The sequence below is a fragment of the Neodiprion pinetum genome, chromosome 1 (assembly GCF_021155775.2).
Source record: "Neodiprion pinetum isolate iyNeoPine1 chromosome 1, iyNeoPine1.2, whole genome shotgun sequence".
NCBI classification, from domain to species: Eukaryota; Metazoa; Arthropoda; class Insecta; order Hymenoptera; family Diprionidae; genus Neodiprion; species Neodiprion pinetum.
This window is the reverse complement of record NC_060232.1, coordinates 14578605-14594494: the sequence shown is the minus strand read 5'-3', so window position 1 is coordinate 14594494 and position 15890 is coordinate 14578605. Positions and strand designations below refer to the sequence as shown.

The 15890-nt window shown below is 36.6% G+C and overlaps 1 protein-coding gene across 3 annotated transcripts in view; it reads left to right on the top strand.

Annotated features, from left to right (window-relative positions):
* The window catches only part of Tg (transglutaminase), a 519386-nt gene that overhangs the window by 404161 nt on the left and 99335 nt on the right, over positions 1-15890 (top strand). For all 3 annotated transcript variants that reach the window (XM_046608806.2, XM_046608807.2, XM_069134516.1), the window contains exons 7-8: positions 615-694; positions 804-948. In XM_046608806.2, coding sequence (XP_046464762.1) covers positions 615-694; positions 804-948 — 225 coding nt within the window. The remainder of the gene's footprint in view (positions 1-614; positions 695-803; positions 949-15890) is intronic.

The window sequence follows — 15890 nt, the reverse complement described above, 5'->3', positions numbered from 1 at the left end:
CTATGGTAACAGCATCCTACGGTGAACACTGCAAACAAAGTGGGCCTGACCGGTGAAACAGCAACCGATCAATAAAGAGGGCAAAATTCAAAATATCCGCTCTTCCAACACTTTAGAATATCATTATCAAACTACCTGCGGGTAAAAACGATCGAATCTTTGTATCCAGAACTCTCGTATTCTATCTACTATGACAGACACACTGCATGCAAATCTTGGCATATTGCCAATCCACCGGGGTCATGACCCACAATTATAGAATCTTTATTGCATTGCGACGCTCGCTGCACGCTCGTTGCGCATTGCTACCCACACACTTACACGATTAATTCGAACGCGAGGCTTACTATGAATTAACCACATTTAGAATAACTTCTGAAATAATCAACTTATGTGATCAAAAGCTTCATGAAGGTCACATATTTTCAACTGTCGCTCTGTCGCATATTGTTCGAGAGTCCCTAAACGAGTTTCGGACGTAATTGTATCCCTATCGACTTGTACAATAGCTTTGCTATACTACCGTTCTGTCTGATAATAGATATTTTAGTTTCAGATGGAGGTGTATTTTTAATTTATTTCTCAAATTCACAACATACTACGTATTTTTACAGAATTGGAAGATCTGTTTGCACAAAAGCAGTTGGAAAATGGGAACGTGACGATATCACAAATATGTACAAATACCCGGAAAGTAAGTAAATGCGTTTAAAAAAAAAAGTTAAAAAAGAAAACAGAATTCAATGCAGTAATGATTCATCCTGCATCCGAAGAACATAACATACCACCGTTTTCTGCTTCAGAATCGGGCGAGGAGAGAGCAGTCATGTTGAAGGCATTGCAACACAGCGCATCACTGTTCAGTCGTTATTACCTTAACGAAAAGTTCAACGATATAAAATTCGATTTTGAGCTGCGAGATGACATCATTATTGGGGAACCATTCACGTATGTATCTTTTTTTCACTCAGATATCGATTGAACAATGCTTTAGATTACTTTGAAGACTTTTATCAGATGCATTTCTCTGGATGTGAATATATACGCTCACAGGAATGTGGTGTATAATAATTTTTTCTCTCCAGAGTAATGAAATGATTTTGAAGTTTGAGATATATGATGCTGTGCGTGCACTCGTATGGTCATTAAAACAAGTAATTGAGAGTCCAATTGATCCGAATGAGCTAGCCTGTGAACTACTCACGTGGACACGTTTGGAGCTGAGAAAACACTATCAAATAAGATGCTACTCAGTTTTGAACTGTCTCATTTAACTAACCTAAACACTGCTGGATCAATTAAAGCAAAATCTGATGAGTTATGAGTTAAAAAGAGCCGCGTCGATTAAGAGCAGAGATTAAAGATCAATATCATTAAAATCCGTTCATTCATCGTCGAGATGTCATTGCACAAGAAATTGCATGACGCACACTCACGCACACACATCGTGTTTCTACACAGGATTCATATCGCTCGCGTATAGAAAAGGTATGGAAATAGTATATTGTGTAACAAGTGCCCAAAATAGGCAACATCTGAACGAGTGCGGCTTGCGGTAGAAGTCGAAGGCAAGTGTAACTAGAGCATTACAAATGATGGGCGTCTCGACGCTAAGGATTAAGTCGGGCTCTTATATTCTTCAATCCATCGGGTATAGATTTTTGCACGAGACATCAGCACCACCAGGTGTCTTCACTTCTCATAGGGCTGTATCACAGAATGCTTAGCCGAATTTCTACTGACGTACTCCATGGCCACCGATACTGACAATGAATATCAGGGACAACGTCAACGATTGCCTATATTTTGAAAATATGTCTTTCATTTTTTGATTTTGTTATTGAGCATTTGAGCATCCACTGAGCAATCCACATCTTCATTACTATCGCACGGCGTCGTTCAAACAAGATCTTGAGAGCGAGTTTCATTCGTATGGATTTGGTTCGACTATTATTTATTTACAGACGACCCTAATTCGCCGCAATAATTTAACGCTCGCATAAAGACAAAATTCCGAAACATGATTTACCTGAGATGAACCCTGAGTCTTCCTCCCTTGGTTGAACTTATATTGAGAGCAAATGAGCTTTAGAGATAAAAGTTGTCCCTGACGTTTCGTTGATCTTGATGATTCGGGCTGTAGGCGGCTCTGCGTGCTCGACGGTGAGTGGATATAATATAAATTGACGCTATTTATGCACGATTACTTTGCTTACGGAAACTAAATTATTGTCTCTATCTGAATGATAAAATATCTACTAATAATTATTGACTAAAACTTTGGAATCAATCGCTACATCTCGAACCTGGGTTTTGAGGAAATATTTCCAAGAAAAAGAACGATAAAGACGATTTTTCTCGACCTTGGTGAATTGTTGAATAATATTATTCTTGGATATGAAGGTCGTGAACATCAAAACACTTTTTTTGTGTTAACATTTTGTGTTTTGATGTTCACGACCTTCATATCCAAAATAAAAAAGAAAGAATAATATTATTCAACAATTCACCAAGGTCAAGAAAAATCGTCTTCATCATACTAACGGAATAAAACGTGGGAACCATGGGGTTTTTTCATGATATCTCGCTTGCATATGGGAAGATTTTGGCGGGAAAGCTGCGACCTTGGGCCACCATATCCGAGTCTCTGTTGAAGCTAAAAAACCACCGCATCTTTCTTTTAATCTGCAAGAAACGATCGATCTTGCCAACCCATTTTAAATTCCCTAAGCTTATCTCTAACGGTATTAGTTTTAAAATGTCCAAGTCGCGAACTGCTCACTACCATAATGTACACAAATTTCAAAGGTCGTTACTTAATCTCGAGATAAGTGACTCTCATGCGACCATCATTAAATATCAAAATATTTTGCTGGCGCTTGAGAACAATATTTTGATAGAATTACCTGTCGAGGTGTCAAAATAATTATTCGACACACAACACTCAAAATTGGAACCGGCTTTCAATGCTGACAAGGCTTCTCACATCAACAAGCTAGCTAATCTTATTAAAAACAAAAAAAGACCCACTTCTAATCTAATTGACTCGACCTTTGAAAATTGGATTGTGAACCTTAGTAATACGGAAATTCCTGTCAATGTTGCTGACGTTCTAAAAATGGGTCCCAAATATGGCATTCCTTTTAAGCCCCACCGCATTCCAACCAACAAACTTATCTCTGATTTTGAATCAAAGATCTCTTTTAATCCCTCTGACCGCCGCAATATGGCTCGGCTAGATTTTACAAACGCCTTAAAAAAGTTCATTAACACCCCTTCTCTCATTCACGTTGACAAGAATATCCTTGATAAAATTAATGAAACTAAGATCTTTCATAAACATAACCAGGATTTACTTTTCTTGAAGGCAGACAAGGGCAACACGACTGTTGTGATGAACAAACAAATGTACGAGGAAAAAATGTTGCATCAACTCTCTAACAACAACACCTACAAAGTTGTTAGATATGATCTTACTTGTACCCTGCAACAGGAAGTTAAAAAATTAACAATGGATTGGTCCAAAAGTAAACTCATTTCTGAACAACTTAGACGGCAAATTGCAAAAACTGATTGTTTACCACCTAGAGCCTACGGGCTGCCTAAAATTCATAAACCGGATACTCCGGTAAGAATTATAGTCTCGTTCACAGACAGTCCTACCATCAATCTAGCCCGCTTCCTTAGTAAATGGATTGGTAACAACATTGTCCCTCCTCTGTCACGTGTAAGAGATAGTTTTGCTCTGGTCAAATCTATCAGGAACTTTCGTCTCCCACGTGATCATGTGTTGGTTTCGCTGGATGTGGTGTCATTGTTTACCAATGTTCCACAAGATCTAGCAATCAACGCGGTGAAGCAGCGTTGGCATCAGTTGGTGTACAAGATTCCTGTCCCACTTAATGAACTCATAAAAGCATTACACATCTGTTTTAAGGCTGCCATTTTTAAATTTAATCAGAACAACTATGCTCAAACTTATGGTTTACCGATGGGCTCGCCTCTCTCTTCAATTTTGTCGGATTTGGTTTTAAATGATCTTGAACAATATTGTCTCAACAAACTGGACTTCAAGCCTCCTTTTTATTTCAGATATGTAGATAACATAATCACAGCTGTCCCTTCTGATAAAGTTACTGAAATGCTATCTGTCTTCAACCAATTCCATCCGAGATTGCAATTCACCTCTGAAATAGAGTGTAATCATCGAATTAGCTTTTTGGATGTTCTGATCAATAATGATAACCAGCTCATCAAAACTGACTGATTCCATAAGGCTACCTGGTCACAAAGGTACTTAAATTTTCATTCTCACCATCCCCGATCTTACAAAATTGGAACGATTTATTGTTTGGTTGATAGAGCGATTCGACTTTCAAGTATGGAATTTCATAACAAAAATATGTCCTTGATTCATCAGGTACTACGTAAAAATGACTATCCAACTCGTCTGCTCAACAAACATATACATTTCAAATACGATTCCATCTTGTCATCGATTAGTTCCAACAATAATAATGATGCATCTGGTGCACAAGTTAATCAAAAAAACTTTATTTCCATCCCATACGTTGCGGGTTTGTTTGAGCCACTCAACAGAATATTCTCTAAGTATAAAATCCAATTTGTGGGTAAAAGTGCACATGATCTATCCTCTATGTTTGATTCTGGTAAGGACCCTTTACCCCGGTGTATGCGTTCTTGTGTAGTCTACAAAATTCCCTGCAACATGTCCTACATAGGTCAAACAAGTAGGCAACTACACACCAGGATAACTGAACATAAACGCAATATCCATGAACATGAGGATAATTATACTGCACTGACGAGGCATGCCATCGATTTCGACCATTTATTCAATTATTCTCAAGCCAGAATTATTGACATTGAACCATTGTATTACAATAGGTTATTGTTAGAAATGTGCAATATTGTTGCATATCCCAATTCTGTCAATCGAAGACAAGATATTGAACATCTGAGTACTATTTACACCTCTGTGATACACCCATCGTAACTATCTATTACCGACTGAGCTTGCTCTCGATTTTACCTTCTTAACAAATTCTGGTTTCTATTTAACCCGTTGACTCTGTGCTTGCTCTGATAATGACTGATATCGGTCTCCCCCCACTATACACTGGACGTTCCACATGTTCAAAAGTGCTTCATACTCAAAGCCTAAAACGGTCGCTGTGTGTTTTTATTAAATTAACAATAAAGATGAATGCTTGGGAGTTTCGTATCGCTGTCGTAGTGTTTTTTTAAAAAAATGAACTTTTGTGTTTTATTCGACTATTCGAACACGCATTCACTACATACTAGTGGTTCCTTTTCTTCGGTAATTGAAAGTGTCAGTTTACACCAGGTAATTCCTCTCATTTATATTTGCATAAACATCCCTGCTTATTACCTAAACCTTTCATATTTAATTTTGTTATAACTAAGTTGTACATTATTTTATTATTTCTGTTCGTGACAGATGTTTTAAATAAATTTTTCTGAGGAGGGCCCCCATCAGGGCTGAAACGTTAACACAAAAAAAGTTTTTTTGATGTTCACGACCTTCATATCCAAGAATAATATTATTCAAAAAGAACGATAGTTCACTATTGCCAGATGGGGCGCCGGTGGATGAGGTAACTAGGATTTAGATAACAACTCAACAGCCCAGGTAAACCCAAGCCCCACCAATGCCAAATAGGGTGCCGGTGGACCAATTAATGATACAAGTGCTACTGCGAAAAATGGTAGAGTAAAGAAACGAATTCACCAATGCCAGATAGAGTGCCAGTGGATATATCAAAATGGGTACGGAGATAGTTTAGTAGATTCGCCAGTCTGATTAACTCACGTTGAAAAGTAATTGATTTGGTTAAGTAACAATGCAAATTAAACGCTGTTTAAGTTTATTTGAATTTAACTCAGTCGAAATTTTGAAGATTGAATATTATTATGATAATAATGATATTCAAATGAAAAGAGAAGTACGAAATTCCTTCAGAGTTATCTTACTTGTTTTGATTCTAAGATATTCTGCGAACTACTCTGGTTGAATGATACTTTTTAACCAGTTGCTCGAAAGGTTTTCGATAAACGGTTCTAGTTACATGACTTTTCCGAACTGCTCTGTTAAGCGGTTTGTGTTGAACAGCCCCGTTTTGGTATACTGCCACGCTCTTTAGAAGTCATTCTTTATAGTGCAGTTTTCCAACGTGCTTTCTAATTGGTTCCTTCCATTTTTTAGGAAAGGAGGACCAATACGGAAGATCTACGTATGTTTAGATGATATTCTGAGCAATCTTATTCGCTCGTAACTATATCTGCCCTCTGGTGAAGGGTAAGAATTCTCGACCTCGTAGATGATATATTATTGGATCTTGGTGAGCGGTCATAGAAATGTAAAACGTATTTTCGTTAACGTTTCGGCCCGGATATGGGCCCTCCTCAGAACGATTAATTTTTTTATTTAACTGTCATGGACAAAAAATTTTTTTATAATATAAAAAATATACAATAAGACATTAATTACTATAGATGTAAAACTATTGAAGCTATTCTCTATTGTAGGTTAGTGGGTACATATTAAATATCTGTTATGGTTATAAAGTGATAAAACTTAAATAGTAATTTACCTTTTATAGGAAGGAGGATTAAGATACAGTCAGAATCGTAAAATACAATTTGGCGAGCGCAGGTTCTTCAAATAAATGACAATAATCGTCATCGGCTTCTCCAATTGTTAAAAGTATAGTTGTTAAAAATATAGAAGTAATTAATTAAAAAAACTATGTATCTTCACTGTCTATAAGTCAAAGTATTAAAAAGTTTTAGAGAAAGGGTTTATGGTAGTTAAAATAGTTTAAAACAATGTCCAATCGGTGGTACTGGTATCATTATGACCCTGTTCTCCATATCTGAACAATTTTTGTTAAACCGTTTGAGTCAACTGGTAAACAACGACTGATGGGAGAATCAAATATGACCAAGAGTGAAGGTGAACAAGTATAAACAATTATAAAAACATGTAGCCTGGGGACAACAAATTTATGTACTTAGTTAAGGTTAAACAATGTGTGCTGTGTGGGAGGTAATCAGCGGTTTGTAAATATTGCTAAGATGTTCAACGTCTTGTCTAACTAAGATTAACGGAATTTGGGTGTCCTGCAATATTGCACATTTCTAGTAGTAACCGTTTATAATAATTAGGTTCTTCACAAAGGATGTTAGTATTGTCATAGTTAAAAGTATGTTGTTTTTTGGTCACATGTTTGGTTAGAGCAGTATGTGGATCCTCATTGTCTTGGACATTGCGTTTATGTTCTTTAATTCTAGTGTCTAGATGGCGGCCAGTTTGTCCGATATACACTTGATTGCAATCGTTACAGGGTTATTTGTAAACAACGTTAGAACGTTTGCCCATAGGGATCCTATCTTTTCCCGAATCAAAGACAAGTTGTAGGTCTTTTGAATTTTTTCCCACAAACTTGACATTGTATTTGGTAAATAACCTATTCAATGACTCAAAGAGGCCGGATACATATGGGATGGGAATAAATGTAGTGGCTGGTCTATTGTTTTCGTCTGCGGAAGCAGAGTCAATATTATTGTCTTTAACGAAAATACGTTTTACATTTCTATGACCGCTCACCAAGATTCAATAATATATATATCTGCCCTCTGGGTTCAGTGTTAGATACACCCGCTCCAACATTTCTCACGGGTACGGGAAAGAATTTCGGTAGTTGCATCATATACAGGGTGTCCCTAAATTGCCTCCCATTGACTAGACAGCGTGATACCTCGCTAAAATCCAACCCAGAATTTCTTTGCCGGAAGTTTGTCCGTCGCATAGCTGTTGAATTATAAACGATAGCGCTAGGCCAATCAGAGTGCGTCATTTCATCTAGATTTACCGCCACGGAAATTGCTGTTTTGTTCGTCTGGGTAAATTATTATTATTCGTTTACGAATAAAATATCGGCATCTCTCCTCTTTCGCTGCTGTACCCCTTCTCGGGCGCTGACCTCGGTATTGTTGCCGCAACATACGCACATACACAGGCGCACGCTTTTGTGTGTAAACAAAAGCGCAGCCCCAGCTTGATAATACTGCGAAACGCACATCTACGAATGAAAATAAAAATAAAATTCAATCTCCAAATAAATCAGGAAATGTAAGATTCAATGTTATAAAATACTCCAAATTATTGCTGTATGATAGGAACCTTAGATTATTTGTATGCCGTGAGAATGGCGGTACGTGAATATCGCTGTCGCGACGAATTAACCCGCTCTTCACACCTTCCGTAATAAATCATTCAGAGGAGCTGGTCCAAGTCATCAGAATAATGCTTCCTATTTATGTTTAGCGTGTTTCCAACAGAAATTTTCAACTAGATTTTTAAATTAATTATCAAAATCCGATTTTTGAGTTATGCGAATGTGGAGTAGCAACTTATGTCGAAATTATTGAGATACAGTTGTGCCGGTTTCATCGTTTAAAAAATAGTCAACCTGAATTATTGCTCTTAATTAACCAGTTGATTTGATCAACCGATATAGCCAGTTAAGGCATAAATTTCCCCATTAAAAGCAAATGGGTCAGCCATAAATAATCGTTAAGGGCGTTGCCTAGCTAGAAAGCGCGGGCTACTCCGCTTCCCGCGTTAACCGTGGCGAGAGAGAGGGTAAAGAAACAAGTGAGACGGAGCAGCCGAGCTGTCGCCGGAGTGGGGCGGGTGACGCGGCTATCCTCTTCCACCCCTCACGGGCATTCGGTTTCAAATACTTTTAAACAGCCCAGTGTATCGCGCTCGGCACGACGCAGCGCCTGATGAATAATAGAAAAAAAAAGTAGACTCCTTTCAGATTCCGCTTGAAAAATTTACTAGTAATACAGAATTTAATAAGGAACCCGAAACTATTTTTTTTATAATTCGAAAACTTGTCATTAATGAGGTAAAAATCGTCAAATATTTGAATTGTTTATAAAAATTGGGATTTTCAATAATGTTCAACATTGCATTTTTTTTATGAAAGCTTATTCGTTCACCTTCCGAATGCACTGTAAATGATGTCTTTACGTCGAATAGAACCGGATATATCCGAGCTCCTTTTGGATCAAAATTGAATGATTGTCTTGTAACTTTCGAAAACAAACATAATTCGGACGAACACCAAAATGCTGTCGATTCTTTTTACCTTTATTTCATGTGAAAAAAAGGATGAATAGATTGAAAAAATACGAGGTCATTTTTTGATTGACGTGACGTAGAATTCCTTATACGTATGTTGATATAGATATACATTCTTCATACTTCAACGAAAATTATATTCACCGGCGTCCGTATTTCTACGCTATGCGATCACGTGACTGGTAATAGTCTAATAGCCGGTATTCATAGTCAGGTTCGATTTGCAGGACTGTCTTGAGGCAGCTCAAAGCATAGCTTGATCGGCTGAGAGCTGTTCCTAATACAGTCTCGAAAATAATACGTAACTCTTTACGAATACCGGCCAGACGTCGTCACAGGTCATTTTAAATTGAAAATGCAACGAATAGCTGTGAGCAAATTCATGATATAGTAACGAAAATATCATCAATCTCCCAGGTCTCACCACGTGGAGGTCGCTATCAAACAGAGACCCGCCTAATCCGTCCCTACCTCCCAACCATGATCGGGTTTGCACCAAACAAATACAAAATGATGAAAAATAATATAAAATGGTAAAAGTAAAATTAAACTCGTTTAAACTTAATAAACATAATCACGAAATCTGTATGAGAAGGATCTCATAGAAATTAAATTGAAACAGTATAAGTGAAACATGACAGTAATCTTGATAAAGAAAATTGATATAACAAAGCATCGAGCATTGTATACATTATATGGCTAAATAAATTCTATAGAAAGCGCAAACTATGGAAAGTAGTACGGAAAGTAGAAAGTATTCCTGGAATGAATAATCAGATATATAATTATAACGATATGACTAGCAAATTTTTAGCACAGTAATACATATAACTAACTAAACATAAATCACAGAAATATTGCACGTAAGCTATGTACAAAGCTATTATATTTATGTACATCAGTACATATATTTAGATTACAGTGTTTTGTCGTCTGTCGGTCGTGAATTTACTGTTTCTTACGCGCGGCCTTATCTGGGCTTCGATGATTTGAGGGGGTTCGCGGATTGAGCGTTGTCGAGCGCGTCTAGAATCTACGATTTCGGGTTACAAACAAAAGTAAAAGAAATCTGCTCATTTATTCTCCATTTTTTCGGTCCAGAATTTATCGTCACGTTTTATTTTATCAAAAATCAATCCCTTTGACGTCCAAACTATAAAATAGCACCACTTCCTATTCGTAATGTGTAGAAGACCTTGGACCTGATACATGTAATTATGAGAAAGCTCTAACTTGGCTTTTCCACCGATTATTTTTGTCTCAAATATTAATTCTGTATCCCAAAAATCTATCGAGCGAGCGCAGCGAGCGAGCAAAATTTTTAAATGTTCAAGCGAAATCCCACAAAAAGTACTGATATCCCCAAAAAGCACCTCTGTTGCAAAAACCTTTCGCCAAGTATATTAATTTGACAGCCACCCACAAAACAGCCACCTACAAAACTGTCATCAAATCAGATACTGCTGCCAAGTATAATTTATTTAGAAGCTAATGATGATTTTGATATACTATAACGACAAAAAAAAAAATTGAAATCAAAATTGAAATTGAAAAAAAAAATAATTTTTATTGAAAAAAAAAAAACTGGAGATAGTGGTAAAGGCGGGCTTTTTTAAAACAAGCACAAGAAAATACAAGTCGAGCTATATCAATGTTGTAATGGCAATATAAGCATGGGCCCGCCAAGTACCACGTACTCCAATTTTTTTTTTTTTTTTTATCCAAATTTATGTTTTTTTTTTAGAATTTCAATTTTGATTTCAATTTTTTTTTTTTTTGTCATCATTAGTTATAGTATATCCAAATCATCATTAGTTTCTAAATAAATTATACTTGGCAGTAGTATCTGATTTGATGACAGTTTTGTAGGTGGCTGATTTGTAAGTAATGTGTGCATGTATGATTACCCCAGAATTACGTCAAGTTTATTTCTAAAAACAAAACGCGCGTATTTTAGTGGCCTAATACGTACGCGCCGTATTTACTTTGTATGGAAAATTCTGCCAGGTACATTGTAATTTTACCTTGGATACTTAGGTAGTCACAATAAGTGATAAGAATATTCCTTATGATCGACAAAGTGTAAACACTCATGCTAATTGCCGAATATCGATTTCGATCATTTAACCTGAACACGTAACAAATTGATGACATATTTTAGCGACTAATGGAAACCGGGCTAGTACCACACGTCACAATGCATTCTAGTTTATATTTTCGTATGTATAAAAAAACTAGAAAATGAATGTATACTGCTATTATGAACAGCACTATCGGCTCTTGAAAGTACCTTCTTAAATTAAAGCCCTGCGATTGTTCGTACTCAAGTGATTGAATCTCGAAGTCAGAGAGGGTGCACCATCAATCATATAAATAATTCGATTTACCTCATTTTTTCCTGAAATTTAGCCAAAATCTTTATGCCGGGTCGTTTCTTCTTCTCCAAAGACACATTCCCTCTCTTCTTAGCCATCGCGGGAATAAATACTGATTCGAAATAATAAAAAACACTGTAGAAAAACACAAGCAAAAATGAAAGCGCGGAACACTATCCACGTGCCGAGCGACGAGGATTCGAAGGAGGGGAATTGTAGTGGGGGGTGTTGAGTCTACTCTCCTCGCCTGTAATTCGCATGGTCGCCCGCCAACGCAGTCGTGGCGCTAGCAGCCGCCCGCCTTTTGCGCGAAAAATTTGCTGTTTTATGCTTCGTGATTTTCCTTCTCATTTCCTCATTTTTGAAGATACTTAGGTTCTTAGGGAGTCATTTTGAAGATAAGGAATAGATCTGTGTCACCTTTTTCGCCGAATTGCGAAAAAAAATTCACTGTCCGCTGTGTTTCACTTCAAACATAACGTACTTTCAAGTACGTTTTACGCAAATCCGAAAGCGAAATCGAAAATTCGGCAAAAAAGGCGACACAGATCTATCCTTTACCTTCAAAATGACCCCCTAAGAACCTAATTATCTTCAAAAATGAGGAAATGAGAAGGAAAATCGTGAGTCTCTGTTTGCGCGCGCTCTTCGAGGCATAGGCAACGTCCTTAACCGACCACTCCGGTACTAACTTATAATCGGATAATGCTAATTTATTGGTATTCTTATATCAAAATCGGGATATTCTGAACAAAATTACGAACGAAGTTGGATAGTTCAACGTTCAACAAAACGTTTATCAAAGAAAAAACTTCATTCTAACGTTTCGTAGTTATTTCTACCTCTTACATATTCAAAATTCTACATTGATTACTCTTTCATTGTTCTTGGACTTTTTATTTATTTTCTGATGTTTATAGCTCGGTCGGTTATCAATTATTTACAGATAATCCATTTGATTTGAATGGTCAAATTTATCAAGCACTAGCTGATTATGAAAGTGACAATTTTTCATCCGATTAACGACCAAGCCAGCTAACCAAATTGACTAGCTGCATCGGTGAATCAAATGATTCGGACAATTCGGTTATCCCAATTAACCGGCTTGATCGGTTAACCGGTTAAACCGAGAGCAAGTTAACCAGGTCTGATATTTTAGCCGGTTAACCCTTATGTGCGCACCCAACTTCTCCTACGTTGATGCGCACCCGGGGTACCTGGGTACCCACCTCCAGTTTTAATTACTTTTTGAGTTCAGATATGAACAGAATCATTATAAATCGATTTACTTAATTGAGTAAACATAATTGAAAAGTAATTAAGCTATATTTACATTTAAAAGTAGCGTGTAGTTGCCACAAAGAGAGATCGAAGGAGGGGATCTCGAGTGCTCTACAGTCAACCATTATCGCGCGCGGCTTTATCGAGCAGCTGATGTTCCAAATGTTTGTGGAAGTAGCAGTTAGATAGATCCCTTTTCAAGCATACAAGGGTCCAGCAGTGACGTATTTGCTCAGTTAAGAACATTTATTAATATTAACATTGATTTACAGATGAATATATCAAATCAAATATCAAATTTTTCTCTAGTGGGTACCCGGGTACCCTGGGTGCCCCCTGGGACTAACCGTACTTCAAGTTAATTTCTTTATTGCAAAAAAAAATTTTTTTTCGAAATATAGCTATGAGAATCTCTTCATGAAGAGTTAAACTTCCTAGATGCGGAGGCTGAGATCTAAAACAAAAAATTTCACAAAATTACAAGCAAGAATGTGACGAGGTGGGTACCCGGATACCTGGGTGCGCACGTAAGGGTTAAACCAGCCAAGTTGAATCACTAGCATACTATTCCGTATAACCACCCACTTGATTTATGGAGAGGGTATCGGTCCTACAGGGATCATTCCTGTAAGTGAACACATTCATTCCTGTAAGCGGCGGTCTTACAAGTTTGTTTCTACAAGTCGCAGTCCTATAAGTTCGTTGCTCTAGAGATTTATTTGGAAGAAGGAGGATCGGTTCTACAAATATCACTTTTACACGGCACATTCAGAGCAATCATCGAATATTAAAAATCGTACATTTAATTGTCTATTTCGTTTATTTTGATGTACTTTAATTTAATCTAATTTAGTTCAAATTATCCGTGTTATATTTATCGGTGTGCTGAATGCATGTTGTGTCAAACGGGTATTATGTCAATGTGCAAAACTATCAAACTATGCTTCATCAAAATTTGTGTATAAAAATGTAGTGTAGAAGAATGTTCCTGTAGAATGATTCATGCAGAATCATTTCTGATGTGAATTTCTAATTGCTTACTGTAGGAAAATGTTCTGTACAAAAATATTTTTATAGAAACGAGTCCGCAGAGCATAAACGTTTACCTTCGTTACGTTCTGGAAAGAACGTCGTGAGAAATCTTTTCTCCATTGCGTAATTTTCGACTTCAGATTGATTTACAAATCTTGTGGTGTTTAGGTCTCGGTAGAATTTCTCGTGCAGCCTGCCTCGATCTGAAATTATGTTGTGGGTCCTGCCAACTATCAAATTATCGGTGCAGACTCATTCATGGTTATCTGAAAAATTCTAAATTGGAATTCAACGAGATACATCGGCTCACGGCATCGATTTTATCAAGTGAGAAAGGTGAAGGGCCATCTCTATAACGAGCGAATTCAGTAAAAAAAAGAACAGCAAATCGTATTTTTCGCTTAAAACTCGATCTAAATTCCATTAGGTAGGTGAAAATAAGTCTGCTTTGATACACAAATATTTTATTCGAGGCATTTTAAAACAAAATGGTGCAGAGTTAGAGTTTATTATTCGTTGTAGCAAAACGTAGCGACAGATTATTGTCTGATGTTGAATCCGACCAAAATAATGTTTCTGCCATCTCTTTAGGTACATTGAACAGTGGAACCATCGCAGACTTCGTCGGACGCTGCAAATTAATCAGAAGTTTGAAAACGGACAGTTAAATTATTTAAATTATATCTAATTGCAAAGTTTACCAGAAATTGGTCTTGTAATTTTCCGCAAATACTGAGAATAGAATTTAGTAATCACAGAACGGACTCGACTTGCTTCAGAAATACTAAATTTAAATGACTTTATTTCAACGGCGGCATTTATTTATGAATTATCACGGCATTTTCTGCAATATTAATATTTTTAGTACCGTAAATACAAGTCGATGCACTTTCTTTTTTTAAAAGAATAATGACATAAAGGCATCGCACGAATCATCTTCTAATAATGATATGGAATCTATTGTTCTCGGTACCTGAATTCAGCATCTTCAAAGAACCGGAACCAGTGCTCTTTTTATAGTAACTTTGTTCTTTGAGACTTCCTTAGAGAAAGATAACTTCATTGCTGTTTTGCCGGGGTGTCTTCTGAACCTGTAAACTTGAAAATGTTAGGGAAAAAGAAAAAGACAGAGAATTGGATCTGTAGCCAGGGAGTTTTGAATGAAAACTTCAGTGGAGACCCTGTACGCAAAATCCAATCGCACAGTTTTTGAAAACGGTATTATTGCCACAAGTAGTAAGCATTTTAAAGATAGTAGATAATATCTGATGAGGTTTAAGACCCCTTGGATGAAAATGACGCAGAAAATTATAAACAAAATTTCATTCTCTGGTTCTAACGATAAAAGGTAATTTGTGAAATTACGCAAATTTTAAGAACGCATGTGCAAATAAATCAGATTGAACTCTCATTGCAGCATAGATGAACAAGCTGTTCCATTATTATAATATGCGCAGTATTACAAAAGTTTCAGAAGTCCAAAAATGCCAATAAATATATCTAATGGACATACAATTCTATTGCAGAAGGTTTAGATTTTCGCTTCAATATATCTACATACTACCATAATCTAAATATTTGTCCAATCATTTTGTTATTCAACTTCTTTTAGTAATCCATAAAACAGAAAATCTATTTCTGTCAAGATTTTACCAAAATTTACATGAGTAAACGTATTTCAAGAGGGCTAAGGCTCCAAGATCTTGTGGTTTCACAATTACGCTAGTTGATAAGAATTAATTAAGTAAAGAATTCATTAATCTTGACATTTTATAAAAAAATTGTGCCCCAGACTTCAGTCTTTACAGAAATATCTTTAGGTTACAGTCTTCAAATCATTAGCAGATTTGTAAAATATTCCTCTTATGCTTAGTATGTACTGTGCAAAATATTAAAGTGTTGTATGAGCCTGACGATCGTACCTTTTGCTCAAAACTGGTACTACTATCAAGTTTTACAAACCAACAAGACAGCGAAGTTAAGGTGAGAAGGAATGTGGAATTGCA